The sequence below is a fragment of the Mobula hypostoma genome, chromosome 12 (assembly GCF_963921235.1).
Source record: "Mobula hypostoma chromosome 12, sMobHyp1.1, whole genome shotgun sequence".
In the NCBI taxonomy this organism is placed as follows: Eukaryota; Metazoa; Chordata; class Chondrichthyes; order Myliobatiformes; family Myliobatidae; genus Mobula; species Mobula hypostoma.
The window spans coordinates 3,204,265-3,227,126 of record NC_086108.1 but is presented as its reverse complement, the minus strand read 5'-3'; the positions used below and the strand labels follow the sequence as shown (position 1 = coordinate 3,227,126).

At 48.5% G+C, this 22,862-nt stretch overlaps 1 protein-coding gene across 1 annotated transcript in view; it reads left to right on the top strand.

Annotated features, from left to right (window-relative positions):
- LOC134355106 (ras and Rab interactor 3-like) overlaps positions 1-22,862 on the top strand; it is a 110,937-nt gene that overhangs the window by 45,944 nt on the left and 42,131 nt on the right. Inside the window, exon 7 of the mRNA XM_063064849.1 lies at positions 4,009-4,719. Within this exon, the coding sequence (XP_062920919.1) occupies positions 4,009-4,719 (711 nt within the window). The remainder of the gene's footprint in view (positions 1-4,008; positions 4,720-22,862) is intronic.

The following is a 22,862-nucleotide window of genomic DNA, read 5'->3' as shown; positions in this document are numbered from 1 at the left end:
TTGTTTTCTGCACTCTGGTTAAACAGCCTAGTTGGGCAGTCTTTCATTGATTCTGTTACAGTTACTATTCTATAGATTTGTTGAGTATGCCCACAGGAAAATGAATCTCAGGGTTGTATATGGTGACATATGCTGTATGTATTTTGAGAACAAAATTGACTTTGAGCTTTGAACTTTGAATAAGGTGCAAGATCACAGTGTGGTAGACTGCGAGATCAGGAGCCCATCTTGTTGTCCTTGAGTAACACACACAGAGTGCTGGAGGAACTCAGCAGGTCAGGCAGCATCTATCGTTTCAGCCTGAGACCATTCATCAGGACTCCTCCATCAAGAGTGTTGGCCCAAATGTTGACTGTTTATGCCATTCAATAGATGTTGCCTGACCTGTTGTCCAGCATTTTCAAGGTTTCAAAGGTTTCAAAGTACATTGAATATCAGAGTAGACAGTATATACAGTGTACAACCTGAAATTCATCCACCTCACAGACATCCACAAAACAAAGAAAGCCCACAGAACGAGAAACATCGGAGGCCTGAAGCCCACCACACTTCGCACCAGCAGCAGCATCGACCCCCCCAACTCACACCAGCAAAAGTATCGAACTCCTCCCCCAACTCACACCAGCAAAACCATCGACCCCCCCAACTCACACCAGCAAAAGCATCAAACCCCCAACTCACACCAGCGAAAGCATCCACCTCCATCCCCAACTCCCACCAGCAAAAACATCAACCCCCCATCTCACAGCATCGACCCCCCCAACTCACACCAGTAAAAGCATCGACCCCCCCAACTCACACCAGCAAAAGCATCGACCCCCCCCCCCCACCAGCTTACACCGGCAAAAGCATTGACCCCCTCCCCAACTCACAAAGAGTCCATTGATCCAGGATCCATCAGTAATATAGTTCCCAAAACTACACTTCAGTATCTGAGACAGTTCCCCCCCATGACAGGCCTCGCTCTGTTTGCCTCTCATTGTCTTACAAAACTCTATCAGATCTCTCGTCAGCCTCCGCCAATCCAGAGCAAACAACCCAAGTCTGTGCAGCCTCTTGTGATAGCACACACCCTCGAATCCTGGTAAACCTCTCCAAGGCCTCACCGTCCTTCCTCTTGTTGCCCTTGTGACCGTGTGGGTTTGCTGCAGGAGCTCGGCTTTCCTCGCACATTGCAGAGATGTCGGTTTCGGGGTAGTGTCCACGCTCTGAAGCGTAGTGACACTTGCGGGCTGCACCCAGCACACCGTCAGACCCTGCTGATTGTTGACACAAATGGCACATTTCACTGTATTATTCAAAATTTTGATATAAATGTAAATCTAAAGCTAATCTTGTTTCCGAGATAATGTGACCTTAAGACTTTGGAGCAGAATTAGGCCATTCAGCCCATCGAGTCTGCTCTGCCTTTTCATCATGGCTGATCCATTTCCATCGCAGTCTCCTGCCTTCTCCCCGTCTCCCTTCATGCCCTAACCAATCAGGAGTCTATCAACCTCTGCCTTATATGCACCCAACAACCTGACCTCCACAGCCGCCTGTGGCAACAAATTCCACAGACTCACCACCCTCTGGCTAAAGAAATTCCTCCTCGTCTCCGTTCTGAATGGATGTTCTCCTATTCTGAGCCTCAGCCCTCTGGTCCTAGTCTCCCTCACCAAAGGAAACTGTCCGAACAGTGTTGGGGTTTCTGGATTTGACTCTTCCTGCAAGAGTTCATCTCCAGCTTCCAGCACACCCAGCCGGTGGCATCTCCTCTGCTCCAGAAACTTACCCGGCCCACAGAAGTGGCGTGGTGTTTCTGGCCATCTCTGGTGACTGGGATCTGTCAAACTCCTCCTGACAGAGGTATACAAAATTACCAGGGGTTTATACTTTATACTTTATTGTCGCCAAACAATTAGTACTAGAACGTACAATCATCAGAGCGATATTTGATTCCGCTCTTCACTCTTCCTGGATTACAAATATTAAATATTAAAGATATTAAAACTAGTTAAAATTAGTAGATATTAAAAATTTAAATTATAAATCATAAATAGAAAATAGAAAAGGGAAAGTAAGGTAGTGCAAAAAAACCAAGAGGCAGGTCCGGATATTTGGAGGGTACGGCCCAGATCCGGGTCAGGATCCGTTCAGCAGTCTTATCACAGTTGGAAAGAAGCTGTTCCCAAATCTGGCCATACGAGTCTTCAAGCTCCTGAGCCTTCTCCCGGAGGGAAGAGGGACGAACAGTGTGTTGGCTGGGTGGGTGGTGTCCTTGATTATCCTGGCAGCACTGCTCCGACAGCGTGCGGTGTAAAGTGAGTCCATGGACGGAAGATTGTTTTGTGTGATGTGCTGTGCTGTGTTCACAATTTTCTGCAGCACCTTCCGGTCTTGGACAGGACAACTTCCATACCAGGTTGTGATGCACCCTAGAAGAATGCTTTCTACGGTGCATCTATAAAAATTAGTGAGGGTTTTAGGGGACAGGCCAAATTTCTTTAGTTTTCTCAGGAAGTAAAGGTGCTGGTGGGCCTTCTTGGCAGTGGACTCTGCTTGGTCGGACCAAGTCAGGTCATTTGTGATATTGACCCTGAGGACCTTAAAACTTTTGACCTGTTCCACTTGCGCACAACCGATGTAAATTGGGTCGGGTAAATGCAAACAGGCTTTTTCCACTGAGGTTAGGTGAGACTACTACAACTAGAGGTCATAGGTTATGGGTGAAAGGTGAAATATTTGAGGGGTGTAAGGGGGATCTTTGCTCAGAATGGTGTGAGCCTCCAGCTGAAGTAGGTTTAATTGCGCCGCTGAAGAGAAGTTTGGAACAGTACATGGATGGGAGGGGTACAGAGGGCGATGGTCTCGGTGGGGCTCGGTGGGACTAGGCAAGTTAACAGTTTGACAAGGTCTGCATCCTCCAACAGGACCACAGCCATGTTGTAGAGTTTAGAGGCTCGTATGCCTCAATGACCCGGAGAGCCACTGTATGGTGGCAGGAGTCAGGGCTTTATGTTTTGGCTTTTGGGTCACCCTCCCATGCCAAACAGGTCAAAGGGTAAAGGCTGGATTGAGTGGTCTACCAGTCCTCCAGGTTCAGGGGTTCAGCTCAGGGCTAACAACCCTGACTGGTCAAACAAAACTGTTACGGAAACAACAATGAAGAATCCTTCTACATCTGAGTGTGACGGTATTCCTGAGTCTCCACCCGGGACTTGCGTGACTGACAGTAGTGAAAACCAAGTGGAAGCTACTGACATGATGAAGGAAGCCCTGAACACCACCAGAGATGGAGGACCTTCATTGCTGCCCTAAATGCCAGCGGTGTAACAGGCAGTAAGTAAAGCCTAGATCAGCTGAAATGCCTATTCCTGTGCCGCCATGCTCGATCTATGAGACTTTATCCTGGGAGCTTCCAGGGGTTGCTCATGGCCGCAGGCAAAGGTGCAGCTGGGCACAAAGGTTGGGGTGTGGGTCATCTTCCCAACGGTCTGTTGGGGCCTGTCTGGAATCCAGGTGACCAGGCATTTGCGATGACCGTCTCCCCACAGCCCCTTACAGAGGGTATGACTCATGTTCCAGCGCACTTCTGGTGAAGGTGCTCCCATTGCTTTAACAAAAATTACACAGCTGCTTCCCCGCCCCACCCCCGGGAACCCTCTCACCGTGTTAGGAGAGAGTATCTTCATTCTCCCCAGTGCCTCGGTCCGTGAGAGCCCGTTCCCCACGGATATCCCTCCCCATTCCTCACAGACACCCTTCCCCGTTCCTCACGGATACTCCTCCTCATTCTTCACGGATACCCCTCCCCGTTCCTCACAGACACCCTTCCCCGTTCCTCACGGATACTCCTCCTCATTCTTCACGGATACTCCTCCCCGTTCCTCACGAATACACCTCCTTGTTCCTCACGGATACCCCTCCCCGTTCCCCACGGATACCCCTCCTCCCCCAGCGGGCAGCTTCTCCCTCAGACTCCTCAGCCACGCTCTAACCACTCTGTCTCCACTGATCTCTCGACAGCTCAGAGCGCAGAGGTGAGCGCAGAGGTGAGCATAGAGGCAAGTCCAGAGACGCCGTCGACAGCCTCGCGGAGGAAAACCTTCAGCCGGCGGGCGGCCTGGAGCTGGGGCGACAACCCTGAGGGCGAAGTGACGGAGGAGGTGGCAAGCCCCCGGGGCGGGGGCGGGGGCGGGGGGAGCAGCACCCTGCCGCCCTACTACCGCGCCTCCTGGCTGGAGAGCAGCAGCCTCAAGTGCCCCTCGTCCCTCCGCAAGTCGCACTCGGAGAGCTCGCTGCTGGCCTGCGACAGCCCGGTGCTGCCACCCATCTTGGAGCTGGACTCGCTGTCGGTCAGCAGCATGGAGGAGGAGGTGACGGCGGCCAGCCCGCACACACCGCACAGGCAAAGGTACAAACGCCACTCACACGGCCTGACCGACAAGGTGAGGAACCGGCTGTCGGCCGTCAGCCACGCCTTCACCGGCCTCGTGTCGGCTGACCGCAGGATCAGGAACAAAATCGAGGAGCTGTCTCACAACAAGGACTGCTACTTTGGCAGCCTGCTGCAGGGCTTCGTCTCCTACACCATCGAGGGCAGGGGCAAGCACACCAGCAGCACCGAGATGCTGCAGGGGATCCAGCAGATGATCACCAGCCTCCGTAACTACCTGACGCAGAGCTCCGAGCTGACACACCTGCTGGACCAGAGCGACCACGAGGAGTGTGACACAGGTAAGGCCACTGCGGCTCAGCTCCTGCCATTAGCCATCTTGACAGGTTCTTTGTCGGACCTGGGTCCATCACTCTCAATGACCCCCCACCTTCCAGGTCTCTGTACAAACCCTCCTGGTCTGTGTCACACACTGTCTCTTTGACCACCCCCCCCCGTCTCTGTGACCACCCCTGTCTCCGTGAGCCCCTCTCTGTGACACTTCACTATCTCATGTCCCTCTCTGTGAGACACTCTACACTCCTCACAATCTGTGGACTCTCCCCAGACCCCTATAACACGCCTATCTTCTGACATTCCCTCCAGACCCAACATCCCTCCCTATCTCTGTAATCTCCTCTGACCCTCCAACCCTCCCAATCTCTGTAACCCCACCTTCAGCCCCTACATCCCTCCTGATCTCTGAGCCCCCCCTCCAACCCTTCCATCATTCCCTAGCTCTGTGACCACCCTCTGACCCCTACTTCCCTCGCTATCTCTGTAATCTCCTCAGGCCCCTGTAACACTCCCAGTCTCTGTGATATCCACACCCCCAGCCCCTCCTTCCCTCCCTATCTCTGTAATTACCAGCCACTACAACTTTCCCAGTCATGAGTGACACTTCCCTTCTCTGTGAACCCCTCAGTCCCCTACATACCTCCCTGTCTCTAATCTCCTTCAGCCCCAACACCCCTTCCTCCTGTCCCTTCTGCTCTCAGAATATCCACAGCCCACTCTCTGTAACTCCTCCTTATATCCGTAACCGCCTCCCCTTCCCCACCGCCAGCTACCACATCTCTCCGTTCCCTTTACACTTCCCCACACCTTTTCCATTCCCTCCTGACACCCCCTGACCAATACACCCTCCCCTATCTCTACAACCCCTATAACCCTCCAAATCCTACACCCTTCCCTATCTCTACACCCTCTTCTGGACCCCTATAACCCTCCAAATCCTACACCCTTCCCTATCTCTACACCCTCTTCTGGACCCCTATAACCCTCCAAATCCTACACCCTTCCCTATCTCTACACCCCCTTCTGGACCCCTATAACCCTCCAAATCCTACACCCTTCCCTATCTCTACAACCTCTATAACCCTCCAAATCCTACACCCTTCCCTATCTCTACAACCCCTATAACCCTCCAAATCCTACACCCTTCCCTATCTCTACAACCCCTATAACTCTCCAAATCCTACACCCTCCCCTATCTCTACAACCCCTATAACCCTCCAAATCCTACACCCTTCCCTATCTCTACACCCTCTTCTGGACTCTATACCCTTCCTCCAAATCCTACACCCTCCCCTATCTTTCCCCCGCCCAGTCAGTACAACCTTCCGTCTAGAGTGTGTACAGGTGGGGGGGGGGGGGAGACTTAGCCACAGACCTGGTTGTAATTACGAACGTGCGTATCTGAGTGTTTAGCCTTGCGTTCGAGTTCTTGTGCCATCAGGGTCAGGTTTTTTATTGCTGGCTTATAGAGAGGAATTTTTTTCATTTTGCGATATAAAACTTCAATGAATTACTGTATATGTAATGTATGGAAGGAATAACGGGTGGACTAGATGTGTTCAGTACTGGCAGCAACACCATCACCTTTCTGAACTTTGGGATCCCCCTCTGTCCTCTCCCCAAAGCCTCCCTGTGTGAGTGTCTCAGCTCACAAGAACACAAGGAAATTGGAGTAGGAATCTGCCACTCGGCCCCTCAAGCCTGAACTTGCCATTTGATGTGATCACAGTTGATCCCTGTTGTCCTCAATTCCTCTTCCGTGCCACTGCCCTCTCACTCTCAGTTCCTTGAACTTTCAGATATTTGTCCCTCTGCACCATACCATGTGGCCTCCACTACCCTTGGGGGCAGAGAGTTCTGGAGAGAAGAGGTCTCTACACCCATCAGTTCCAAATGACTAGCCCCTCATCTTGTAGCAATACACACAAAACACTGGAAATACTCAACAGCTCAGGCAACATCTATGGAGATGATACTTCAGCAGGTCTCAACCCAAAACCCAACCAAATTATCTCAGGCAGTAGTAAATCAAGGCGACTGGACTTGCTGTGTTGTTCAGAAGACATTTCGCCACTCATGCAAGAGCCTTCTTCCGTTCTGATCCTTGGTGGGTAGTTTTCCGGTTTATAAACTCTGCGAGTTGTTTGAAGGTATAGCAATCACATTTGGGCTGTTAAGAGTCACAGAGGTAATGAGAGGGTCACTAGTCATATCTCTGCATGAATGGAGGTGTGAACTGTTGTGGAGCCACCGGGGTGGAGATGTTCGGACTGCATTGTAAGTAGCTGATAGGTGATGTCGTACCCCACCCCCTCCGATCAGGGATGGGTTTTCCAGTTTGACAAAGATGGCTTCTTTAACCCCTCTTTCAAACTACCTGTGCTCCCTGTCCAAAATGTGCACATTGTTATCATCAAAGGAGTGTCCCTTGTCCTTTAGATGTAGCCATATAACCGAGTCTTGACCTGAGGTGTTGGCCCCTCCTAATTTGGGCCATCTGTTTGTGAAGTGGTTGTTTTGTCTCGCTGAAATACAGATCTGAGCAGTTCTCACTGTATTGGATAGCAGATACAATATTGCTCTGTTTATGTTTGGGTGTAGGGTCCTGGGGTGGGCGGGTTTCTGTCTGAGTGTGTTCTAAGTTTGAAAAACACAGGGATTTGATGTTTGTTGAAAATCCTTCTGATTTTCTCTGAAACTCCAGCTACATATGGGATGACTATCTTTTCCCTGCTTTACTCCTTACCTCTGTCTGCTGGGCTGATGACCCTGCTGGTTTTTGTTGCTGTCTTGATGAAGGCCCAGTCAGAGTAGCCACAAGCTTTCAAGTCTTCTCTCAAATACTTGCAGTCCTTGCCTTCAGCTGTAATGTTGGTGGGCACATGCTCAGTACGGTGATGTAGTGTTCTGATAACCCCCAACTTATGTTCTAATGGGTGATGAGAATCAAACTATAGGTACTGATCTGTGTGGGTTGGTTTCCTATAAACGTCAATATCTAGATATCCATTTTCTTTGATAAGTACTGCACAGTCTAAAAAGGCCAGTCTATTGTTCTCGATGTCTTCTCATGTAGGTTTGATGTTATTATCCAGCGAGTTGATGTGTTCTGTGAAGGCTTGACCTTGACCCAGGTGTCATCCGCATACCTGAACCGTTGACTGGGTGATGTTCCATGGAAGGCCGTCCTTTCTACTTCTTCTATGTATAAGTTGGCCACAGTAGGAGACATGGTGCAACCGTGTTTCTGCCTGTAGAGGACATCTTTGTATTTGAAATAGGTCGTATTGAGACAAAAGCCAAGTAGAGTACATAGCTGATCCAAGCTGGGTGATCCTACACCCAACCGTAAACAGAACAATATTGTATCTGTTATCCAATACAGTGAGAACTGCTCAGATCTGTATATCGGCAAATCAAAACACTCGGATGGCCCAGCATAGGAGGGCCAACACCTCAGCTCAAGATTCGGCTGTATGGCGACACCTGAAGGACAAAGAACACTCCTTTGATGATAACAATGTGCACATTTTGGACAGGGAGCACAGGTAGTTTGAAAGAAGGGTTAAAGAAGCCATCTTTGTCAAACTGGAAAACCCACTCCTGATCGGAGGGGGTGGGGTATGACATCACCTATCAGCTACTTGACACTAACATTCTACCCCGGCGTCTCCACAACAGTTCACACCTCCATTCATATAGAGATAAGACTAATGACTCTCTCATTACCTCCATGACTCTTAGCAACCCTCAGGTGATTGCCATTTCTTTAAACAACTCACAGATTTTATAAGCTGCGAAACTACCCACACTGGATCAAAACTGAAGAAGCTTCTTGGATGAGTGGCCAAACGTCTTCTAGACAACACAGGAAGCCCTGATTTACAATGACCTGGATGACTGAGATCGTTATAGATGGCCAAATTATGCTGTCCTGATAGATGTTGACTGTTTATTCCTCCCTATAGATGCTGCCCGACCTGCTGAGTTTCTCTAGCATCTTATCTTTTAGCCTTGTCCACTTATTTTGTGGTTCGTGCACTAGTGGATATATTCCAATGTCTTCCCTGACAATCCTTCTTAGTTGCTGACTGTTTGAATAAAGTTACCTGCATTTCTCTAAACACCAAGCATTATGGATCCAATTGGTCCAGCCTCACTTGGTAGGACATCCCGCTCCTTCCGGGAAATAGCCAGCTGAATCTCTGGCCCCAGTGTCAGTATATCCTTCCTGAGGTCATCTTCATTCTGTGCCGTGTCGCATGACCATGAGTGTTTCTACGGAAGTGATTTGCCATTGCCTCCTTCTGGGCCGTGTCTTTGCAAGACAGGTGACCCCAGCCATGATCAATACTCTTCAGGGATGGTCTGGCAACAGTAGTCGCATAACCAAGAGTTGTGACATGCAACCATCCCCCACCTGCTCCCATGGCTTCAAATGACCCTGAAAGTGGGGGGGAGGGGGGGTAGATGTTGTCTGAACAGGTGTTACACCTTGCCCAAGGGTGACAGCAGAGGGAAGGAGCAGCCTACACCTTCTTTGGTAGGGACGTATCCCCACCCTTTTTTAGGTAAAGGGACCAAAAGACCTTGTTCAGTATTCCAAGTGTAGCCTCTCAAATGCCCTGTACAACTTTAAGTGTGGAGATTTGTGACATATATGTACAGTATCTGAAATACATCTTATGGAAAATTTTGTTTGATGATGAACTTCAATAAAAAAAATAAATTACAAAAACAAAGAAAATTATACAAGGGATCCATTCAAGAGTCTTGTTACTACAGAGTAGAAGCTGTCCTTAGTCATAGTCATAGTCATATTTTATTGATTCCGGGGGAAATTGGTTTTCGTTACAATTGCACCATAAATAATAAATAGTAATAAAACCATAAATAGTTAAATAGTAGTATGTAAGTTACGCCAGTAAATTATGAAATAAATCCAGGACCAGCCTATTGGCTCAGGGTGTCTGACCCTCCAAGGGAGGAGTTGTAAAGTTTGATGGCCACAGGCAGGAATGACTTCCTATGACGCTCAGTGTTGCATCTCGGTGGAATGAGTCTCTGGCTGAATGTACTCCCGTGCCCAACCAGTACATTATGTAGTGGATGGGAGACATTGTCCAAGATGGCATGCAACTTGGACAGCATCCTCTTTTCAGACACCACCGTGAGAGAGTCCAGTTCCATCCCCACAACATCACTGGCCTTATGAATGAGAGTCCAGTTCCATCCCCACAACATCACTGGCCTTATGAATGAGCTGAGCCTGATGGTGTGTTTTTTCAAGTTTTTGTATCTTCGTGGGCACGTGGCCAAGTGGTTAAGGCGTTCATCTAGTGATCTGAAGGTCGCTGGTTCGAGCCTCAGCTGTGGCAGCGTGTTTGTGTCCTTGAGCAAGACACTTAATCACACATTGCTCTAGTGCCTGTGTGAGGAGTGGTGCCCCACAGACTTCCAATCTGCGCCTTGTAAGGCATGAAAATGCCCGACGCAGGCCTCACATGGTCTGAGTCGACACTCCCTCCCGCCCCCCCCCCCTTCCTTCCCCTTGTATCTTCTGCCTGTTGGAATGAGAAAGAAGAGATAATGTCTGAGGTGGGAAGGGTCTTAGAAACCTCTTCCCTCAGGGTGTAGTGAGCATCTGGAATTTCTGCCGCTCACCCTCATCCCAAGGGTGGTGAAGTCCAGATCATATGATGTACTGGGGGTGGAGCAGGACAGATATCTGAAAGTCCAAGGAATTGAGAGTTATCGGAAGTGCCACGGAGGTGGAGTTGAGATCAGCATAGATCACACTGAATAACAGGGTAGGATTGAGGGCTGAGTAGCTGATTCCCACTCCTCTCCCTTGTGTTCTCGTGCTGGCCACTTTCCCAGGCGGCGTGGAAGTGTAGAGAGAGACTCATTTCCATGATGGGCTGAACTGTGCCCACACCCTCTGCAATTTCCTGCAGCATCGGGCAGGGCAGTTGCTGTACCAGGCTCTGAGGCATCTAGGTGGCCACTTTCTAGGACGCATCCATCAAACCCGGTGAGGGCCAAAGGGGACACACCCAATTTCCTGAGCTTTTTGAGGAAGCAGAGGTGCTGGAGAGCTTTCTTGGCCATGGTGTCTCCGCGGATGGACCAGGACAAGCTGTTGGAGATGCAAACACTTGGAGGAATTGATCATGTGAGAGGGAACAGGTGACACAAAAAATATTTGGTGCAATGGGACCCAATTTACATCGGCGGTGCGCAAGTGGAACAGGTTAAAAGCTTTAAGTTCCTTGTGGTCAATATCACAAATGACCTGACTGGTCCAACCAAGCAGAGTCCACTGCCAAGAAGGCCCATCAGCGCCTTTACTTCCTGAGAAAACTAAAGAAATTTGGCCTGTCCCCTAAAACCCTCACTAATTTTTATAGATGCACCGTAGAAAGCATTCTTCTAGGGTGCATCACAACCTGGTATGGAAGTTGTCCTGTCCAAGACCGGAAGAAGCTGCAGAAGATCGTGAACACAGCCCAGCACATCACACAAAACAATCTTCCGTCCGTGGACTCACTTCACACCGCACGCTGTCGGAGCAGTGCTGCCAGGATAATCAAAGACACGACCCACCCAGCCAACACACTTTTCGTCCCTCTTCCCTCCGGGAGAAGGCTCAGGAGCTTGAAGACTCGTATGGCCAGATTTGGGAACAGCTTCTTTCCAACTGTGATAAGACTGCTGAACGGATCCTGACCCGGATCTGGGCCGTACCCTCCAAATATCCAGACCTGCCTCTCAGGTTTTTTTGCACTACCTTACTTCCCATTTTTCTATTTTCTATTTATGATTTATTATTTAAATTTTTAATATTTACTATCGATTTGTAAACTAGGGAGCGCGAAGCGTAGAATCAAATATCGCTGTGATGATTGTATGTTTTAGTATCAATTGTTTGGCAACAATAAAGTATGAAGTGTAAAGTATTAATCCAAAACTCGGTGTGGGAAATGGAAAATGGGCGGCCTGGCGCAGCCCTGTGGTGTTGACTCAATCCCTCACGAACTGAGGCGTCACAGGAGACCGCAACGTTGAGATAGCCGGTGAGGTCGAGCAATCTCTCTCTCTCCATCCCTCGACAGTGAGTCAGAGTTTGCTGCTGATTCTCAAGTCAGGCCAAACTAAATAAAAGTGACACTCCAGACTGTTTGCATCAAAACAGCGATCTGTTCATCACCCCCGGCTATGGAAGGAGTGACATCTCTCTCTCCCTTGGCAGTGAGGGGAGAGAGCCTGTGGCACGTCCAGTGGTTGGGATGAACAGTGGTATTTGTGGACTCTAGATCATAATACCTCTTTGGGGGCATTGCTGTGGCGTGGTGGGTGCTTGGCTGATGCTTTCTGCTGGAAGAAGAGGGGGCAGGGTTGATGCTTTTGCTATTGCTTGTGTGAGGGAGGCTTTGGGGTTCCAATATTTTGTCTGTCATTCCTTCTTTGGAATTTTCTCCTGTTTTGTGGATGTTTGTGAAGAGCAAGTCTTTCAGGTTGTATATTATATACAGTCTCTGATGTTAAATTGAGCCACGGAACGTTTGAATTGCCTTCCCCACGTCCAAAGGACACATGGGAATATTAAAGAAAGTGAGAACTTGATCTGTCTCACCCTCAATGCCTTCCTTAGTTCTGCTTAAACTTCCTTCCTCTTAAATATGTTCCCCTCAAACAGTCCCTGTGGGACCAAGTTCCACATTCTCAAGGTAGGGAAGATATTTTCTTCACAATTGAGGAGCCATGGTACTTTGGGGGGGGGTCAATAACACTGGGCAGAGTGGGAGGGGTATGGGGACCTGTGGTCCAGCTGGTGGGGGGGTCAATAACACTAGGCAGAGTGGGAGGGGTATGGGGTCCAATTGTCCAGATGGGGGGGGGGTCAATAACACTAGGCAGAGTGGGAGGGGTATGGGGACCTGTGGTCCAGCTGGTGGGGGGGTCAATAACACCAGGCAGAGTGGGAGGGGTATGGGGACCTGTGGTCCAGATGGGGGGGGGGTCAATAACACTAGGCAGAGTGGGAGGGGTATGGGGACCTGTGGTCCAGCTGGTGGGGGGGGGGGTCAATAACACCAGGCAGAGTGGGAGGGGTATGGGGACCTGTGGTCCAGCTGGTGGGGGGGTCAATAACACTAGGCAGAGTGGGAGGGGTATGGGGTCCAATTGTCCAGATGGGGGGGGTCAATAACACTAGGCAGAGTGGGAGGGGTATGGGGACCTGTGGTCCAGCTGGTGGGGGGGTCAATAACACCAGGCAGAGTGGGAGGGGTATGGGGACCTGTGGTCCAGCTGGTGGGGGGGTCAATAACACTAGGCAGAGTGGGAGGGGTATGGGGAGCTGTGGTCTAGGTGGGGTTCATGGGACTAGGCGGAATAAAAGTTTGGTACTAATACTGCGGGTTGGTCTTAGAGAGAGGTTTTCAGGAGGCACTGAAAGGTTGAATGAGGGGATTTAGAGCTCAAGTTCAGTTTTTTCTCATACAGTTTTCAGGCTGTGTAAAAATTTCCTGCTCAGAGCATTGGCTGGTTTGTGCAACTGTGAAAAACATTGGGAAATGTTGGCTGAGACTAAGTGGGTTATTGGGTGGGGTTACAAAGACATCCACAGAGGTTGAGTCAGACTTGAGTTAGAGGTCATGGGTCAAAGATGAAAGGTGAAATGTATAAAGAGTGGGATCTCCTTCACTGAGGGTGGTCAGAGGCGATATTTCCTATGGTGGTTAAGTCTTCTTCGGTTGTCCATCGAAATCCAATGATGACGTCCACTCCTTTAACGGTGAGATCTTTGATGACTATACAGTCCTATCCTGGACCCACAAGCTCTATTGCAGGTGGGACATGTATATGTGATCGTGGTGGCAACCATGGCTGCATTTCTCCCGGCTCTCTTCTGCTGTCTTCTGGTTGTTCTTTCCATCTCCAGAATACGAACCCCGTCCCTACACAGCTGTCACCAAGTGGTACGGTCAGCAGCAACATCCTCGGGTCCTCGGATCTGATCCTGCACTTCCTTAAAGCATTCTTCATCTGATCCTTACAGCGCTTCTTCTGCCCTCCAGCTGAGTGTCGACCATGATGTAGCTGGCCGTATAACACTCTGCGGGGTAGCCGACATGGGGGCATCCTTATCACGTGCCCCAGCCACTGCAGCTGGCGCTGGGTGCTCATGGCCTCAATACTCCTGCAGTTGGTCTTTACAAGTATCTCAGTGTGAGGCACCCGCTCACCCCAGGTAATTCCCAGGATGTGCTGGAGGCAGTTTATGTGGAAGGGCTCCAAGAACTTGATGTGACGGCTGTAGGTTACCCGAGCTTCACAGCTATAAAGGAGGGTGGTGACACAGACAACTTGGTATACGGCGACCTTTGTGGAGGGACGAAGGCTCCTGTTCTGAAAGACTCTACGCAAAAGTCTCCCAAAGGCAGCTGATGCCTGTTTAATGCGGCTCTGGATGTCGTTGTCAACGCCGCTATTCTCAGAGAGAATGCGCCCCAGATATTGGAAAGATGGCACTACTGACAGCTTTTCATCACCAACAGTGAAGGCAGGTAGAGTGGGTGGGACACTGGTACTCCATTGGCAAACCACTTCTGTCTTGGTGGTATTGACAGTCAACCCCATCCTGCTGTACGCTCTCACCACCACAGCAAGGACAGTCTGAAGATCCTCCAGAGTATGGGCCACAAGAGCACAATCGTCTGCGTACTGCAGCTCCAGGACCCACTCTCTATGGGGTTTGGTGGTTGCGTGCAGCCTCCTGATGTTAAAGAGGTTGCCATCTGATCTGACGTCCACTGCCACACCACTGCTGTCTTCAATCTCGTTGTGGAGAATCTTGGTAACACACAAGAGGAAGATGTTAAAGAGCACTGGCGCTAGTACACACCCCTGCCTCACCCCTGTGCGTACAAGGTAGGGCTCAGACTCTTGTCCTCCTACGGTCACCCAAGCAGTCACCCCATCGTGGAGGATGTTAACAAATTTATTGGGGCAACCAACTTGAGGACGACATCCCATAAGAGCACTCTTTGCACAGTGTCGAATGCTTTGGAGAGGTCGACAAAGGCCATAAACAGGTCCTGATGTTGCTCCCGGCACTTTTCCTAAAGCTGCCGGGCTGTGAAGATCATGTCGATCGTGCTCCTGTTCTTCCTAAATCCACACTGTGGTTCAGGCAGCATCGACTCGGTGATGTTGCTGATGAGTCTCTGAAGCATCACCTTAGCCAGGACCTTTCCAGCAACAGAAAGCAGTGATATGCCCCTACTATTGCCGCAGATGGCCTTGTCACCCTTGTTCTTATAAATGACAACGATGTTTGCATTTCTCCATTGCTGTGGGATGTTCTCATCAGTCCAGGCCTTGGTGATGTACTGGTAGAGGGTGCGCATACACATGTACCCTCCGTTCTTCAGTTACTCAGCAGGGATATTGTCAGTGCAGGGGACTTGTTGTTCTTAAGGGAATGGACAGCTGATAGAACCTCCTGGAAGGTTGGTGGTAGACTGAGCTCATGGACAGGAGGAAATTCAGGCAGTTCGTTCAGGATGGTGGGGTCTGCGTCAGAGTCCTGATTAAGCAGGTTGTTAAAATGCTCAGCCCTCTTCAGCAGAATGGTATTCTGGTTAAGTCTAAGACCAGAGGACACAGCCTCAGAATAGAGGGGCATTCTTTTAGAACGGAGATGAGGAGGAATTTCCTTAGCCAGAGAGCAGTGAATCTGCGGAATTTGTTGCCACAGGTGGCTGTGGAGGCCAAATTATTGGGTATGTTTAAGGCAGAGGTTAATCGATTTTTGATTAGTCAGGGCATGAAGGGATGCAGGGAGAAGGCAGGAGATTGGGGCTGAGAGGAAAATTGAATCAGCCATGAGCAGACTCGATGGGTCAAGTGGCCTAATCCTGCACTGATATCTTATGGTTTTATGGAGAGTGTGGAATGAGGGTCCAGCACAAGTGGTGGATGGGCTGTTGATTATGATTATGAGGACACACAGTCCCCTTTTATTGTCATTTAGTAATGCATGCATTAAGAAATGATAAAAATGTTTTTCCAGAATGATATCACGAAAACACATGACAAATCGACTTAAAAACTAACAAAAACCACATAATTATAACATATAGTTACAACAGTGTAAAACAATACTGTAATTTGATAAGAACGGACCATGGCACGGTAAAAGTCTCAAAGTCTCTGAAAGTCCCATCATCTCACACAGACGGTGAACCTCCAGCGCCGCAAACTTGCCGATGCAGCATCCCGGAAGCATCCGACCACAGTCCGACTCCGAGTCCGTCCGAAAAACTCCGAGCCTCCAACCACCTCTTTGATACCGAGCACCGAGCACCATCTCTGCCGAGCGTTTTGACCCCGGCCCCGGCAACAGGCAATACGCAAAGCCAAGGATTTGGGGCCTTCGTCTCCGGAGATTCTCGATCGCACAGTAGCAGCGGCAGCGAAGCGGGCATTTCAGAAGTTACTCCAGATGTTCCTCTGTGCTTCTCACGGCTGTGTCCATCAAATCCGGATTGTGCACGGCCCCCTAGTTACACATATCGATATTCATTCGGAACGGCCGCCCGCGCTGCGTCGCGCCGCCATCTTCTCCTCCCTCCTTCATTACTTTAACACTTTAGAGAAGTTTGGATAGGTAAGTGGATGGGAGGGGTACGGAGGGTGATGGTCCAGGTGCAGGCCGATGGGAGTACGCAGTTCTCCATGGACTAGATGGACCAAAAAGCCTGTTTGCGTGCTGCAGTCCCTAAGACTGTATGACTTTATTGGTACTTTGATGGCAAGTCAGAGCAGGAGAATGAGAAGCATTGAGCCCAAACGATGCCCGGCACAAGTGACCACATCTGAGACAGAAAGAAAGCTAGATGCATGATATCAATACTTGCGACCTTCTACATATGTGCAGCAAAGAGCACCCTAACAAGCACCCTATCACTGCACGGTATGAAAACTGTACTGCAGCGGACAGGAAGGCTCGACGTCAGGTAGTCAAAGTGGCCCAGTGCATTACAGAGCTAGCCGACCTGCCATCAAGGACATATATACACAGAAAGGTGCTGGAAAAGGCCAGTAACATCATGAAGGATTCCTCCCACTCAGCTCGTGGACTGTTTGTCCCACTCCCATCAGAGAGGAGGCTACATAGCATCCACGCCAGGACCACCAGACTCAAAAACAGTGACTTCCCCCAAGCTGTAAGGCTGATCGACACCTCCACCCACAAACCCAGCCCCACCACCACTACAAGACCATGTGGCCCATCAAATCTTCTCCGCCATTTCATCATGGGTGATCTATTTTTCCTCTTAGCCCCAATCTCCTCCTCCTCTCGTATCCCTTCATCCCCTGACCAATCAAGAATCTATCAAAATATAAATATACCCATTGGCTCTGCCCCCACAGCCACCTATAGCAACAAGTTCCACAGATTCACAACTCTCTGGCTAATGAAATTCCTCCTCATCTCCGTTCTAAAAGGACATCCCTCTATTCTGAAGCTGTGCCCTCTGGTCCTAGATTCTCCCACCATAGGAAACATCTTCTCCACGTCCACTCTATCGAGGCCTTCCAACACTCAAAAGGTTTCAATTAGGCCACCCCTCATTCTCCCGAGTTCCAGTGAGTACAGGCCCACAGCCATCAAACACTCTTCATAGGACAAGCCATTCAATTCTGGAATCATTTTCGTGAAACTCCTTTAAATCCTCTCCAATGTCAGCACATCCTTTCTAAGATACGGGGCCCAAAACTGTTCACAATATTCCAAATGAGGCCTCACCAGTGCTTTATAAATTCATAGTCATAGTCATACTTTATTGATCCCGGGGGAAATTGGTTTTCATTACAGTTGCACCATAAATAATAAATAGTAATAGAACCATAAATAGTTAAATAGTAATATGTAAATTATGCCAGTAAATTATGAAATGTCCAGGACCAGCCTATTGGCTCAGGGTGTCTGACCCTCCAAGGGAGGAGTTGTAGAGTTTGATGGCCACAGGCAGGAATGACTTCCTATGATGCTCTGTGTTGCATCTCGGTGGAATGAATCTCTGGCTGAATGTACTCCTGTGCCCACCCAGTACATTATGTAGTGGATGGGAGACATTGTCCAAGATGGCATGCAACTTGGACAGCATCCTCTTTTCAGACACCACCGTCAGAGAGTCCAGTTCCATCCCCACAACATCACTGGCCTTACGAATGAGTTTGTTGATTCTGTTGGTGTCTGCTACCCTCAGCCTGCTGCCCCAGCACACAACGCACACAACAGCAAACATGATAGCACTGGCAACCACAGACTCGTAGAACATCCTCAGCATCGTCTGGCAGATGTTAAAGGACCTCAGTCTCCTCAGCAAATAGAGACGGCTCTGACCCTTCTTGTAGACAGCCTCAGTGTTCTTTGACGAGTCCAGTTTATTGTCAATTCGTATCCCCAGGTGTTTGTAATCCTCCACCATGTCCACACTCAGTTCTCAACATTGCATCCTTGCTTTTATATTCTAATCATTTCCTGTTAGAGTCTCCTAATTTTCAGACTTTCCTGTGCCCTGTGTCACTTTATGGGCATTCAGTCAATCTCTATGTGTATAATAGATGTATGTATATTTATTATGTTTTTAATTAATATTGTGTTCTTTATCTTATCGTGTTTTTTTGTGCTTCATTGGATCCAGAGTAACAATTATCTTGTTCTTCTTTATACATGTATACTGGAAATGACATCAAACAATTTTGCATCATATTGCTGAGAATAATAAGAACGATTTTAAAAACGAACAAGTTTTGCAGGGTTCTAGCCTTCCTTTCTCTAACCACTTTTAGGGGAAGTCATGTGACAAACGAAGGCCAGAGTGCTGTCTCAGATCTATATGAGCACTCAGGCCCGTCGTTAAGTCAGTGAGCCTCAGTGGCCGCAGGAACCAGCTGCAGAGAAGCTGGACGCTGTGGTTTTCCTGAAGACATGTCAGAGCGCAGATAGAAATAGTTATCAGCTTCCTGTGCATGAGAGTTCTCCGAACCCCCCTAATCCTTCACTGGATTTACAGTCTCTACCGTGATGTGCATGACACATCTGCCTGGAGGTATAAAATATGTAACATAGAACATGGAAGAGTACAGCACAGGAACAGGCCATTCAGCCCACAATGTTGTGCTAAAGGTATATTGTGCTAAAGATAGAGGTATATAAAATTATGATGGGTATAGATAGAGTGAATGCAAGCAGGCTTTTTCCACTGAGGCAAGGGGAGAAAAAAAACCAAAGGACATGGGTTAAGGGTGAGGGGGGAAAAGTTTAAAGGGAACATTAGGAGGGGCTTCTTCACACAGAGAGTGGTGGGAGTATGGAATGAGCTGCCAGACGAGGTGGTAAATGCGGGTTCTTTTTTAACATTTAAGAATAAATTGGACCGATACATGGATGGGAGGTGTATGGAGGGATATGGTCGGTGTGCAGGTCAGTGGGACTAGGCAGAAAATGGTTCAGCACAGCCAAGAAGGGCCAAAGGGCCTGTTTTTGTGCTGTAGTTTCTATGGTTCTATGGTTCTAACCCAGCTAAAATGTAAATCAAAAACACCCAAACACTAATCCCTCCTACCTACATCATGTCTATATCCCTCCATCTTCCTCACATCCATGCGCCTATCCAAATGTCTCTTAAAAACCTCTAATGTATTTGCCTCTACCATCAGACCAGGTAACGCATCCACCACTCTCTGAGTAAAAAACTTACCCCTCACATCCCCTTTGAACCTACCCCCACCTCCCTCAATACATGCATTAGACATTTTAGCCCTGGGAAACAGATACCCTCTGCCTCTTATAATCTTGTAAACCTCTGTCAGATCTCCCCTCAGTCTCCGACGCTCCAGAGAAAACAACCCAAGTTTGTCCAACCTCTCGTGGTAGCACATGCCCTCGAAACCAGACAGCATCCTGGTAAACCTCTCCTGCACCCTCTCAAAAGCCTCAACATCCTTCCTATATTTCAAACATTGTAATTCTCTCTTATTTCTCTGAAAATATGCAGGATGGGGTTACTAGTCTGATTGGCAAGGATTGTCAAGCTGAGTTGGGCAGAGTTGACGGGTATTCCCATTGGCTGGTGACAGGAGATGGATGTATTAGCTAATCAATGGCAGAAGTACATCGGGTGATAGAGTTGCCAACTGTCCACCAATCTGAGGCCTCCGCTGGCCAGGGTCGACCATGGATGTTACATCCCAGCTGTCTAGATAGGCAAGCCAGGGCAGTACGATATGGAGAGCAAGCTGTTGCCCATGTAGCAAACTCCCCCTCTCCACCTCCACACATCTGACGAAGCCAGAGGAATGGCAGTGACTGATACAGTTTGACACCAGCAGCATTACCGGAGTTGGTAGTCAGCATTAAACTCAATGTAGGACTGCCTTACGGACTCCAGGTCCAAATTTTTCCCTTGGGGTTTAATGCTGAAGCCTTCCCCATGAGTTGGGTTTAGAAACATAGAAACATAGAAAATAGGTGCAGGAGTAGGCCATTCGGCCCTTCGAGTCTGCACCGCCATTTATTATGATCATGGCTGATCATTCAACTCAGAACCCAGCCTTCCCTCCATACCCCCTGACCCCTGTAGCCACAAGGGCCATATCTAACTTCCTTTTAAACATAGCTAATGAACTGGCCTCAACAGTTTGCTGTGGCAGAGAATTCCACAGATTCACCACTCTCTGTGTGAAGAAGTTTTTCCTAACCTCGGTCCTAAAAGGCTTCCCCTCTATCCTCAAACTGTGACCCCTCGTTCTAGACCTCCCCAACATCGGGAACAATCTTCCTGCATCTAGCCTGTCCAATCCCTTTAGGATCTTATACGTTTCAATCAGATCCCCCCTCAATCTTCTAAATTCCAACGAGTACAAGCCCAGTTCATCCAGTCTTTCTTCATATGAAAGACCTGCCATCCCAGGAATCAATCTGGTGAACCTTCTTTGTACTCCCTCTATGGCAAGGATGTCTTTCCTCAGATTAGGGGACCATAACTGCACACAATACTCCAGGTGTGGTCTCACCAAGGCCTTGTACAACTGCAGTAGTACCTCCCTGCTCCTGTACTCGAATCCTCTCGCTATAAATGCCAGCATACCGTTCGCCTTTTTCACCGCCTGCTGTACCTGCATGCCCACTTTCAATGACTGGTGTATAATGACACCCAGGTCTCGTTGCACCTCCCCTTTTCCTAATCGGCCACCATTCAGATAATAATCTGTTTTCCTATTTTTGCCACCAAAGTGGATAACTTCACATTTATCCACATTAAATTGCATCTGCCATGAGTTTGCCCACTCACCCAACCTATCCAAGTCACCCTGCATCCTCTTAGCATCCTCCTCACTGCTAACACTGCCACCCAGCTTCGTGTCATCCGCAAACTTGGAGATGCTGCATTTAATTCCCTCATCCAAGTCATTAATATATATTGTAAACAACTGGGGTCCCAGCACTGAGCCTTGCGGTACCCCACTAGTCACCGCCTGCCATTCTGAAAAGGTCCCGTTTATTCCCACTCTTTGCTTCCTGTCTGCTAACCAATTCTCCACCCACACCAATACCTTACCCCCAATACCGTGTGCTTTAAGTTTGCACACTAATCTCCTGTGTGGGACCTTGTCAAAAGCCTTTTGAAAATCCAAATATACCACATCCACTGGTTCTCCCCTATCCACTCTACTAGTTACATCCTCAAAAAATTCTATGAGATTCGTCAGACATGATTTTCCTTTCACAAATCCATGCTGACTTTGTCCGATCATTTCACCGCTTTCCAAATGTGCTGTTATCACATCCTTGATAACTGACTCCAGCAGTTTCCCCACCACCGACGTTAGGCTAACCGGCCTATAATTCCCCGGTTTCTCTCTCCCTCCTTTTTTAAAAAGTGGGGTTACATTAGCCACCCTCCAATCCTCAGGAACTAGTCCAGAATCTAACGAGTTTTGAAAAATTATCACTAATGCATCCACTATTTCTTGGGCCACTTCCTTAAGCACTCTGGGATGCAGACCATCTGGCCCCGGGGATTTATCTGCCTTCAATCCCTTCAATTTACCTAACACCACTTCCCTACTAACATGTATTTCGCTCAGTTCCTCCATCTCACTGGACCCTCTGTCCCTTACTATTTCTGGAAGATTATTTATGTCCTCCTTAGTGAAGACAGAACCAAAGTAATTATTCAATTGGTCTGCCATGTCCTTGCTCCCCATAATCAATTCACCTGTTTCTGTTTGCAGGGGACCTACATTTGTCTTTATCAGTCTTTTCCTTTTTACATATCTATAAAAGCTTTTACAGTCCGTTTTTATGTTCTCTGCCAGTTTTCTCTCATAATCTTTTTTCCCCTTCCTAATTAAGCCCTTTGTCCTCCTCTGCTGAACTCTGAATTTCTCCCAGTCCTCAGGTGAGCCACTTTCTCTGGCTAATTTGTATGCTACTTCTTTGGAATTGATACTATCCCTAATTTCTCTTGTCAGCCATGGGTGCACTACCTTCCTTGATTTATTCTTTTGCCAAACTGGGATGAACAATTGTTGTAGTTCATCCATGCAACCTTTAAATGCCTGCCATTGCATATCCACCGTCAATCCTTGAAGTGTCATTTGCCAGTCTATCTTAGCTAATTCACGTCTCATACCTTCAAAGTTACCCCTCTTTAAGTTCAGAACCTTTGTTTCTGAATTAACTACGTCACTCTCCATGTTAATGAAGAATTCCACCATATTATGGTCACTCTTACCCAAGGGGCCTCTCACAACAAGATTGCTAATTAACCCTTCCTCATTGCTCAAAACCCAGTCCAGAATAGCCTGCTCTCTAGTCGGTTCCTCGACATGTTGGTTCAAAAAACCATCCCGCATACATTCCAAGAAATCCTCTTCCTCAGCACCTTTACCAATTTGGTTCACCCAGTCTACATGTAGATTGAAGTCACCCATTATAACTGCTGTTCCTTTATTGCACACATTTCTAATTTCCTGTTTAATACCATCTCCGACCTCACTACTACTGTTAGGTGGCCTGTACACAACTCCCACCAGCGTCTTCTGCCCCTTAGTGTTATGCAGC